Here is a 12,065-nt window from a genome sequence, read left to right as displayed (position 1 = left end):
GACCCGCCCTTGTGTTTGGGCTCTGTTACCATATTTTACTAGTTTCCCGGACTTGCTTTTAAGTAAGTCCCCTGGTGGGGGGGGCAGGGTCAGTTTAAGTTTTACTGCATAAACAACAAAATGGCTGTTCAACCAAGATGGAGCCGCTCCGGCTAAACGGGCCCTTACAGAGTTGAGTTACGGCTCCCTGCCAACTCCAAGTCTAACTAAAACCCCATTTTCTTTCTTGTCATTTCATGCACTTCCCTATTCGTATTCAATCTACTCTTGGTCATTGCTAAGAGAACTAAGTGTTCCATCCCACTCGTCTTCCGAAGTTGCTAGGTTCATGGATCTCCCACTAACAGACAAAATGCACTCGTTCTCTTGACTTTCTACTTTGACCACCAATTAAGTAGCCAACTCTATCTAAATAACCCTTCCAGTTGCTCCACTTCCTGGAGCCAAGACCAGTGCTTCAGAAAGAGAAAGAACTCTTATTAACCTAGTTTTCACTGGAACCCCATTGCTGCCTTTTTCTTAGCATTTCTGACTTTCCTAGCACTGCGCTGTCCAACGAAGGGAGCCACTGACCACCAGTGACGGATCCAAACTGAAATGTCCTGTGAGTATAAAATACACTACATGGATTTTTGAAGGCCTTGAATAAAAAACAAAGTAAAATACTTCGATATAATTAACATTGATTACATGTTAAAAGAATATTTTTACATTGTGGGTTAAATAAACAACAAAATTTAATTTCACCTGTTCTGTTTACTTTAGCAGGGCTACTAGAAATGTGTTTTGTTTCATTTTGCTTGCTGACCTAGCATATTCTCCAAAGGAGTCAACTCCAAAGAGACTTCTCCCTCCTCAGGTTTACCTCAGTTTCAGGAAACTGCTTCCTTGGGGCTCCCACCCACGTGGTCTCCTTGGAGCCGCCATCTTACTGAATACCACACCTCCTGACCAAACAAAGTCCCTTCTCGGATTAAAAAATTGGCACTTCATTGATTGTTTGGCTGGATTTCGGGTTTGGGGTTGGAAATCATTTTCCTTCAGAATTTTGAGAGCATTGCTGCGGTATCTTCTACCTTCCAGGGTTGCTATTTCAAAACCCTGAAGTCACTGTGTTTCTTAATCCTTTCCTTGGATGTGACAGTCGTTCTCACTCCAGAAACTTATAGGCCCCTCTGGCTCTCCAGGCTCCTGAAACTCCTGTCTCAGCCCATTAGGCCAACTAGTCGTCTTAAAGTTTGAGCAAGCACTTATAGCCCACATGATTGATTAACTAAACCTTTCTTTGTGTATCTATAGATTAGGCATTGCATTGTTTCCTCGAAAGCCTTGGTAAGAAACCCACTTGCACAACCTCCCCACCCCCCCACCACACCCCCAGGGCACAATACACAGCCTCTGAGCACCAGGATAATGTCTGTAGCCGGCACCACTGAGTCTGACCGCCATCAAGAAGGGTTAAACAGCACTGTGCCCCCCTTTTACTGATTAACTGCCCTAAAGTTCCTCTAAAAACCTTCAGGCAGATAGATCGGAGTTGGTTTTTGGACAAGAGTCTGCCTTCTCCCCAGACAGCCGGCCCGCTGAATAAAGCTCATATTCCTTCCCAATCAAAACTTGTCTCATGGGGTGCCTGGGTGGCTCAGTAGGTTAAAGCCTCTGCTTTCGGCTCAGGTCATGATTCTGGGGTCCAGGATCGAGCCCCGCATTGGGCTCTCTGCTCGGCGGGGAGCCTGCTTCCCCCCTCTCTCTCTGCCAGCCTCTCTGCCTACTTGTGATCTCTGTCTGTCAAATAAATTAATTAATTTAAAAAAAAAAAAACAAAAAACACCTCGTCTCTTGAGTTACTGGCTTTTGGAGCAATGGGCAGCCGAACTTGGGTGCTTCAGTAACGCTCTGAACTTTCTCAATGCTGTGCCCGCGGGTGGGTCTACTTTCCTCCACTGGGCTGAACATTTTCAGTAGGGCATCTCCCCCCGCCCCCGCCAACCCAAAGCAGAAAACTCAAAGGAAACTTCAGTTCTGATCAATTTTCTTGAATACTTCCAGTGATCATTTCCTCCCCTCTGTTCGCTCTGCCCTTTCTTTATGGATCTAGAAAAAAAGAGACTAGATCTCCTGGACTGGTCCTCTAATTTTGAAAAATCTTTTTCTCTCCTAGTTTCTGTTTTTCTTTTTGCTTTGCCTTCTATGCGACTTCATGACCGTTATTTCCTAACCCTTCTACAGTTTTCCATTTCTACCATATTTTTAATCTCCAAGAGCTCTATTTTGTTCTCTCACCACCCCTTTAACAGCATCTTATTCTTTTTCTATGGTTGCAATATCATTTCTTTTTTTCTTCAAGGATCGTCTGAATGATAGCCATTTTGATGTATACTGTTGTCTTTTTTCCCTACATAGTCTCAATTTCCTCTAATTTACTTTTTGATGTGTGTTCATTTTGGTGTCGACCCTTCATCATAAAGACTTTCCTCAGACATCTAGAAATCCTTGGCTACCTTGTCACCATCAAGACTGAAGAGCTGGGGGCGCCTGGGTGGCTCAGTGGGTTAAGCCTCTGCCTTTGGCTCAGGTCCTGATCTCAGGGTCCTGGGATGGAGCCCCACAGGGGCTCTCTGCTCGGCAGGGAGCCTGCTTCCCCTTCTCTCGGCCTGCCTCTCTGCCTACTTGGAATCTCAATCTGTCAAAAAAAAAAAAAAAAAGAAAATAGACTGTAGAGCTGAAGGAAGTTCTGAATGCAAGGGTGCAGCTTGACAACAATGAACTTCAGCACAGGACCGTCTACTTGGATCACGTGCTGGGCAACTCTGAACGTCGGTGTCTTTAAATCTTTTCTTGGCAGCTGGTCAAATTTTCCAGAGACTTGTCTCCTGCCGTTGTGTGAAGCTCCAACTTGCCCATATTCCCCGAACAGGCAGAAGGACTACAAGGTCTCAGTGGCAGTGCGCCTGTGGCCACCGTGTTTAGTACAGTATTTCTGCCTCATCTCTGCCCAGCACCCCCCAAACTGCAGATCCTCCAAAACTCCCATCTTTTGTGCAAGGCAGGGAAAAGATTCCTGGCATCCAACTATTTTCCTGACTTTAGTCCCCTTCTTCATCTCTACTTCCACTTGAACCTGATGCTTCCAATTTCCTGGTGTTTTGCAGATTTACTGTGCAGTAAATCAAGGTTGGGGGGGCTCTCGGCTTTCCTCACTGCTAGTTTATATTTCCATAGTCTTGAATCTGCGAGACCATTTACCATCTGTCCTTATGCTTCCCAGCTTCCAAATGTTGTTGCTGTTGAGTCCCTTCTGTTTTGCTTGACTTTTTGGGTTTATGTCTTTTTTATTTAATCCCTTTAAATGTCACGCTAATGGAGTTTTGATAGAGATCCAAGATAAATGTATGTGTTCCATCTGCCATCCTTACACTGGAGTCACATCTCCAGGAATTTCAAACTTCAACTGAGACAGTAGAGACTGGGATTTTCAGGAACTTTATCCTATTAAACCCATTCTTTATTTTTATTTGACATTTGATTCTATTAACAGCTTCTTCCCTAAAACTACACCTCAATGGCATACTGAGGCTCCAGCACTTAGGGTGGTGGGCACCAGAGGCAATCAAGGGGGCTACAGATTATTTAAAAATGATACAGTGTGGGGTGCCTGCGTGGCTCAGTGGGTTAAAACCTCTGCCTTTGGCTCAGATCATGATCCCAGAGTCCTGGGATCGAGCCCCGCATCAGGCTCTCTGCTCAGTGGGAAGCCTGCTTCCTTCTCTCTCTGCCTGCCTCTCTGCCTACTTGTGATCTCTCTCTGTCAAATAAATAAATAAAATATTTAAAAAAAAAATAAAACATTGGACTCTGAAAAACAATCTGAGGGTTTTGAAGGGACGGGGGGTGGGAGGTTGGGGGAGCCAGGTAGTGGATATTATGGAGGGCACGTATTGCATGGAGCACTGGGTGTGGTACAAAAACAATGAATTCTGTTACGCTGAAAAGAAATATATATATATGTATATATATATATATATACATATATACACATATATATGTATATATATATATATAATAAAATAAAATAAAAAATAAAATAAAAATGATACAGTGGACTAAAAGTCTGTGTATTATTAACCTGTGCCAACAACAAAACAAGGTCAGTGACAAAACTCTCCTTTCTGAAAAAATCTTCTGTTAATCTAAGTTCTAAACAATTTCTACAGCTACTGTTAATTTTTAATAATATGTATGGGGGCACCTGGAAGGTTCAGTTGGAAGAACATGAGACTCTTGATCTCAGGGTTGTGAGTTCGAGCCCCACGTTGAGTGTAGAGATTACTTTGAAAAAAATCTTAAGAAAAAAAATATGTATGTAGGCTTCGATACAGCAACTTTCTATGTCTTATCCTTTTTAACAAGGAAGTTAATTCAGAGAACACAAAGAATACAGTTGGCCTGTGACCCACACAGACTAAGCTGCACGCACATGTTCTGAGGGCATGTTTAAAATGGCTCTGTCGTCCCAGCTCAGTTAGGCACAGGGTAAATCTCCAACCCCCAAGGTACTACATCTCCCAGCACAAGAGGGATTTGATATATGAGGCTCCTGGGTAGCTCAGACAGTTGGGCATCTGCCTTCAGCTCAGGTTGTGATCTCAGGGTCCTGGGATGGAGCCCTGTGTCGGGCTCTCAGCTTGGTGAGTCTGCTTCTCTCCCTCTCTCTCTCCTTTTGTGCTCTCTCTTTCTCTATCTCTCAAATAAATAAATCTCTCAAATAAAATCTTAAAAAAAAAGAAAAAAGAAAAAGAGGGATTTGACATGAACAACAGCCCAGCTATTGAAAACACGAAGAAGCTGAACTCTGTTTAGTTCAGTTCTGTCGTTCTACATGTAATCATTCTCTAAACCTCACAGAATTCTTTTGGAAACACTTCATGTTTTTCCTTCCTTTCCCACCCAAAAATACAGTAATGTAATTAAAAGGTATCAATCTGTCCCTGTTTTCTTATTTCATATCGTAAATTTTATTTTTAAAATGTTGTTCAAATTTTAAAAATTGGCCTGGTTACATAAACAAAGTTCAATAGAAGAAAATACTCTCCTTTTCAGGTTATTATTATTTTAAATAATAAATAATAAAAACACCAACTCAGGGTGTTAAATTCATCGGGTCCACCTCTGTACCTTGCATTTTCGTTTTCCCAGCAGCACCACTGGTCACTCGATGGCATCTTTAGATCATGGAGATAATCCTCTGTCAGTGTTCCTTTTCTATCTGTTTCTAAATGCACAGCTTTCCTAGGGCTTGGCATGAGCTCTCCTCTCATCTTTTTATCCTCTTTTCCAGTGTAAGTCAATCCTTTCCTATGGTTTTCAATACAATCATAACACTGTTGACCCTCTGCACTGACCTCTCTAATCCAGAATTCTCTTCTGAGTTTCAGACCCGTGTCCAGCTGCCTAATAGACATGTCAGTTTTAATGTCTTCTAGAATCCAATTTCATTTAATATGTCCAAACTCTCTGATTTCCAAATCCTGCTGCCTCACTTCCCCCCGTAGCTTTATCGTTTCAATACAAGGCACTACCACCTACCCAGCTGTTCTAGCCATTGTTGCCTTTTCCCTGTCTTCCACCAGCATATCCCCAATCAGGAAATCCAGGCACTTGAAGCTCTAACACATGTCTTGAGCACATCTGCTTTCTCTCCAATCTTACCAGACCAACTTCATCCCTCACCCAGACCAATGCAACGGCTTCCTAACTGCTCTCCTTAGTTACACTTCTGGCTTCTCCAAGCCATTCCCTCAAAGAGCAATCAGAGCGATCTCAACACACTTAGGAATTTGAGAAACTCCCACATTAAGTCCTTGGCCTGTGGGTAAGAGCTATCATGACAGGGAAGGCCGAATGGATGTCACCCTTAAGGTGGGGATTAGTGTCACCCTTAAGGATGTCAAGGATACAGGAGGGGTGATCCCGATCAAGTGTCCATTTAAATCACCACTCTGGCCCCTGCAAAAACTGGATGGATCTGAGAAAATGATTATCAATACTGCAAGCTCGGCCAAGGACCTGTCCTGATCGCGGCTGCCATGCAGGTGTGGTATCTTTGCTAGAGCAGATCGGGGTGGTCTAAAGTACACACAAAGCGGCTGTTGATTGGGCCAAATGTGTTATTTTCTACTTTAATCAAGAAAAAGGATCAGGAAGTTCACATTTACATCTGACAGATGACAATGTTTACTCGTATAACCCACACACTTACAGGGTCACATTAATTCTCCTGATCTCAGTTAAAATACAGTCTGAAGAGATAAGGACCATCTGGATATCCTGCAGAACAACATTACATTGATTCATTACATCAGATTGGCCTGTGAGCCAAATATGACCCACCGATTTTTGTAGGGCTCACAAGTAAAGAATGATTTTTACACTTTGTAAATGGTTAAAAAAAAGATCAGATGACTAAGCAGAGCACAGAGGATTTTTAGGACAATGAAACTATTCTGTATGATACCATAATTGTGGACACATGTCATTACATTTGTCAAAATCCACAGAACACCAAGAATGAATCATGATGTAAACTATGAACTTAGGGTGATGACGTGTCAACTCAGTTTCATCATTTGTTACAAATGTGCCACTCTGGAGGATGTTGATAGTGGGACAGGCTGTGCATGCGTGGAGGCAGGTAGTGGACTGGGAAACCTCTGTACTTTCTATTCAATTTTGCTGAAAACCTAAAATTTCTCTTAAAAATGATCTCAGGGGGCACCTGGGTGGCTCAGTGGGTTAAAGCCTCTGCTTTCAGCTCAGGTCATGATCCCAGGGTCCTGAGATTGAGCCCCATGTCGGGCTCTCTGCTCAGCAGGGAGCCTGCTTCCCTTCCTCTCTCTCTGCCTGCTTCTCTGCCTGCTTGTGATTTCTGTCTGTCAAATAAATAAAATCTTTTAAAAATGATCTCAGAAAATAAGATCAATATCTGAAGAATATTTTGTGATATGTGAACATACTACATTCAAACTGCAGTGTCCATAAGTAAAGTTTTGTTGGAACACTGTCACACCTCTCTGGGCCCCTTGCATCCAGACAAGAAGTCACCATCTTGGTAGGGTAGCTGACCCTGGCCACCAGGGCAAGGTACAAGTGCTGTCACACAGAGAGGTGTTCAGGAATTCAGAAGATCATGCAGGTGCCTCTTGGTACATGACAGCCCACTGTGTCCGTGAATGGACAGGTGCAACAACCCTGGCCTGAGAAGGGTATGATTATTAGTCTCAGACCCTTCAGGGATGAGGATTTGTGTCATACAACCAGATAAGCCACTGAGACCTGCGGAAGTGACAGCTGAGGTCCACGGCAGAAATGCTTGTGGAAGGCAGGCTGGGATGGAAGAAGGAAAGAAAGACCTCCCAGGGGATGTCACGGATGGCCTGTGTCTTCAGTGTACTGCTCGCAGCGCACGGCACAGCAGTCTCTCCGTAAAAGTGCTGAGAGGACTGTTCTTTCCGTCTTTGACTTTACAAGTGTGTTGAATGTCTTCATATCCCATACTTTGCTTGATGGAACCTTGTGGAAGAAATTCTTCCTATCTCACCGCCTATCTTTCCGCTCACACGCGGGGCCCGCCCGCCGCTCCCCTCAGAGCCTCCCGCCGAGGGAAAGCGCCCGCCTCGTCCCTGCCCCGCGTCGCCGGCCCCCGGGGCTCCCCGCTGAGGACCCGCCCAGACCGCCCCGCTCACCGCCTCCGGGCTTCTAGGCGCGCGGCGATGCGGAGGCGCCGGGCCTGGATCCGCTCCTGAGGGTTGTCAGAATGTATGGACGGCCCAAGAATCGGGGTGGACAAGTGTTCCTCCTCCTTCTCCTCCAGGACCCCCAGGGGTCCCGGCGGATTCATGACAGGTGCCTCCCGCCCCAGGCAGCTCCTCCTGGACCACCGCCAGGCCGCCGCCGGTTGCTAAAAACAAGCCGTTGCCAGGGAGGGCAGTCACCTGACTGGCAGCTGGAGTGCGCGCGCGCGCCCGCGGCACCTCAGGCCCCGCCCCGCCCCCCCTCTGGCATTTGCTCGCCGGCCTGTGGTTTCATTCCCGGGGAGGTAATGGACCTGGGCTCTACCTTCGCGGGGTGAAAATGACATCGGTTTCATTCAGTACTGTACAAATAGCGCCTAGCATAATACCTAATATGTAGTAAGTGCACAACCAGTGTTTGCTGAGTGAAAGAAATGTACACAGGTGTTTGCTCACTGCAGATATTTATAATATTAAAAAACTGGTATGACCCCAAAATCCATCAATAGGGGAACTGGTAAAGTTTTCAGGGGTTGGAAAACAATGCAGCCGCTAAGAATGGATCTGACCTAGAAAGAGATAAAGATTAAATGAGAAAGAGAAGATGTAACACAATGTGTAGAATGTAAGCCAAGTCTATTTGATATGTATCTAGTATATAGGGAGGAAAAATGAACAGAAAATAAGGCTGGTATCAAGGAAGTTACTGCCTGTGTTCTCTTCTGGGATCTTTATGGTTTCAGATCTCACATTTAGGTATTTAATCCATTTTGAAATTATTTTTGTGTACAGTGTAAGAAAGTGGGCCATTCCCTGCCCCCGCCATCATTTGTTGAAGAGACTTCTTTTTCCCACCAGATATTCTTTTCTGCTTTGTTAACAATTAATTGCATATAGTTGTGAGTTCATTTCTGGGTTTTCTATTCTGTTCCACTGATCTCTGCGTCTTTTTTTTCTGCCAGTATCGTACTGTTTTGATCACTACAGCTTTGTACTATAACTTGGAAGTCTGGAATTGCGATGCCTCCAGCTTTGCTTTTCTTTTCCAAGGTTGCTTTGGCTATTCAGAGTCTTTTGTGACTCCATAAAATTTGGGGTTTGTTCTAGTTGTGTGAAAAATGCTGTTGGTATTTTGATGGGGATTGCATTAAATGTGTAGATTGTTATAGGTAGTAATAGACGATTAAACAATATTTGTTCTTTCAATCCATGATCATATAATGTTTCCATTTCTTTGTGATGTTTTCTATTTCTTTCATCAGCATTTTATAGTTTTCAGAGTACAGATCTTTTACATCTTTGGTTTGGTTTATTCTTAGGCATCTTAGTGTGTTTGACACTATTGTAAATGGGATTGATTCCTTTCTGCTGCTTCATTATTGGTGTATAGAAATGCAACAGATTTCTGGGGCGCCTGGGTAGTTCAGTAAACATCTGACTCTTGATTTCAGCTCGGGTCATGATATCAGGGTTGTGAGATCAAGCCCCGTGTCGTGTTTTGTGTTGGCATGGAGCCTGCTTAAGAGTCTCTCTCCTGGGGCACCTGGGTGGCTCAGTGGGTTAAAGCCTCTGCCTTCGGCTCAGGTCATGATCCCAGGGTCCTGGGACCAAGGCCCGCATCAGCCTCTCTGCTCAGTGGGGATCCTGCTTCTCCCTCTCCCAATCCCCCTGCTTGTGTTCCCTCTCTCGCTGTGTCTCTGTCAAACAAATAAATAATATCTTTAAAAAAAAAAAAAAAAAGCTTTGGAGAACTTACACTAAAGTTCACGAAAGAAAGAGGATACCCTAATCTGAGCAGGAAACTACAACTGACATAAGCATGTGTATTTATGACCTGTGACTAGCACGTATCTGTGGCTGCTCTCCAAAGGAAATCAAACTATAACTGGCAAGTTTCTTGATGTTGTACGATTGACTGCAATGAATTCAGGGGACCACAATGAGAATAACTTGCCACAAAGACCCAATAGTCCTTTCATCCCATCCCTGGGTAAGTATGGGATGATAAACGCAAACCCTTCTGGATATATGGGCTTCTTTTGCTATGCAACAGGCTTGCCATCTACCTTCAGTATATAGTCTTTTTCCAGGGAAATGATACACTGACTAGATTTTAGTCTATGAAGTCAAGTCACATACTTAATTCCACATCCATAAGATTATAGCAAATCATCCCATCAAACATTTACATAATTTCTTGGCTTATTCCTATCTCCCAATTTGTGTGAATTTTACTAATAGATTCTCAGAAGGCAATCTTCTTTTATTCATTTCCAAGTTATTTTTAGAACTGCCTCACCCATCATCTTTATGTATTGACTACTAAAGGTACGAAGGATGGAACAGGGAAGGGAAGGAAGAAGGGGAGTCACGAGTAGGTCATAAGGCTTAAGGAAGAGTTCAAAGTTATTAGTAGAAACCAAGCACCTACCTTAGACCACACACTGTGCTAAATACCTCCTTGCATCATTCATAGCACATATGCATGACTGCGGCAATATTACTAATCCCATTTTACAGGTGAAGAAATTGAGTCTCTGAAAAAAAATAAGTAACTTGCCCCAGGTCAAAGCTTGCCAGGCCGAACATGACAAAGAAACGGTCATGGCATTAAAAGCTTGGGAGGTCTTGAGAAATTTTCAGAATGAAGGCAAAAAGAAAAATGGAAGGAGCAGATATCAAGTTTGCTTTAGGGGAACTTGCAAGCAAGGAGAAAAGATGAGAGCAGGAAGAAGAGCAGGACATTCTGGAAGCACGGCGTCTAGGCTGGGACAGACCCGCACTGCTTACCTAGGACATACCTGCAATGCCGTCAGGCACGGACTGGGTGCTGGATGTCTGCAGACAGAAGGGCAGGGGTAACAACTGCTAGTGCAACTACGAGGCTGGGAGGGCCAGGGGACTATGAGCACACTGCTGGAAAACTAGCCTGGGCTGCAATAGGGACTTTCCCCTCACCTTCTTTAAACCTCTTACAGGAAAATAATAATAATAATAATAATGCCTGCTGTTAGAAGTGGGGAGATCAATTCTGATGTAAAAGACAGGAAATATTCTTAGAAGCAATGTTAGGAAATATGAGGTTTTTCAATAAAGCTTATGATTCATACACTAACGTTTAATTGTACCAAGTGTGGGTCATTCAGTTCTTATGGAATTAGTCTGGAAAATTAACATTCTTTCTGTAGGAAAATGTTTTTAAGTACGAGACAACGACCTCACAAACTAACTTGAGTGTGACCCAGTATTATTATACACTGCCCAGTGCCCAGGTCTGGGGAAGTCAAGAGCAGGACAACATGAACCGCTGTTACTGCCACCTGCCTGGTACTCTGCTTTCTGAAACAGGGCCCAGGACTGCAGAACACCCAGGAGCAAGCAGGCTGGTCATTATTTTTTTTAAGATTTTATTTATCTGAGCGAGAGAGAGAGAGAGAGAGAGAATGAGTGGGAGGAGGGGCGAAGTAGGTTCCCCCAGAGCAGGAAGACCCATGGTAGGGCTAGATCCCAGGACCCTGGGATCATGACCTTAGTCAAATACAGACGCTTTACTAAGCCATCCAGGCACCTCTGGGCTGATCTTTCTTTAAACAAACAAAAGAAAAAAACACTTAATGTTTTGTTTTAAAATAATCAGTAACTCTTAAGCAAGTGGCTGGACATTATTTTTCTCCCCACAGCTCCCTCCCTTCTTGCACCTACCAAGGACAAACAAAGAAGACAATCTGAAAACAGTTAAAAGGATTTAAAAATTATTTACTCTTTACTTTTATTACAATAAATATTTATCAACAATAGAATTAAACAATTTTAAATTAAAACCTACTGCATTACTTTTGGGGTTCACAGCAGCAGAAACAAACATAAATCCAGTTGAAAGGGCAAGGCTTCCAGAATCCAGTGGCAAGAAACAGTCAGGTCTTGATTATCTGGGCTCGAAATAGGGATCAGTAACACCAACGATGCGAAAGTGATGGTGAAACGCACAGCTGTCATCTATTTGTGCGTCAAATTACCTAAGACCTCGCAACACTGAAGCTCAGGAATTTAAGCAAGTTATGAAGCCCTGGTTCAGCAAGGGCTGGATTTTTTCCCCTCATCGAGGCCTTGAGCACAACTGCTCCCAACCTGCCTCTGGGCCAGGAATGGGCTGCATCATCCTTCAGAGCCAGAAGCCTCAAACCCGGTGGAAGCAGCTATCTTTCTCATTCGCCATCCCTGGTGAAAGGGAAACAGAAAGTGACATATTTCAAGGCCCTTCCTTGGGGATGAAGA

At 43.9% G+C, this 12,065-nt stretch overlaps 1 protein-coding gene across 2 annotated transcripts in view; it reads right to left on the bottom strand.

Moving 5' to 3' along the window:
• Positions 1 to 7,979, bottom strand: part of DRC1 (dynein regulatory complex subunit 1) — a 41,393-nt gene extending 33,414 nt beyond the window's left edge. For both annotated transcript variants that reach the window (XM_032867003.1, XM_032867004.1), the window contains exon 1: positions 7,743 to 7,979. In XM_032867003.1, coding sequence (XP_032722894.1) covers positions 7,743 to 7,897 — 155 coding nt within the window. In that variant the 5' untranslated portion in view covers positions 7,898 to 7,979. The remainder of the gene's footprint in view (positions 1 to 7,742) is intronic.
• Positions 7,980 to 12,065: the final 4,086 nt, after the last annotated feature.

Source organism: Lontra canadensis, unplaced genomic scaffold (genome assembly GCF_010015895.1).
Source record: "Lontra canadensis isolate GAN:19392208 unplaced genomic scaffold, GSC_riverotter_1.0 scaffold32, whole genome shotgun sequence".
Lineage (NCBI taxonomy): Eukaryota > Metazoa > Chordata > Mammalia > Carnivora > Mustelidae > Lontra > Lontra canadensis.
The sequence above is the reverse complement of the archived record's forward strand: the minus strand, read 5'-3'. Positions and strand labels throughout refer to the sequence as shown.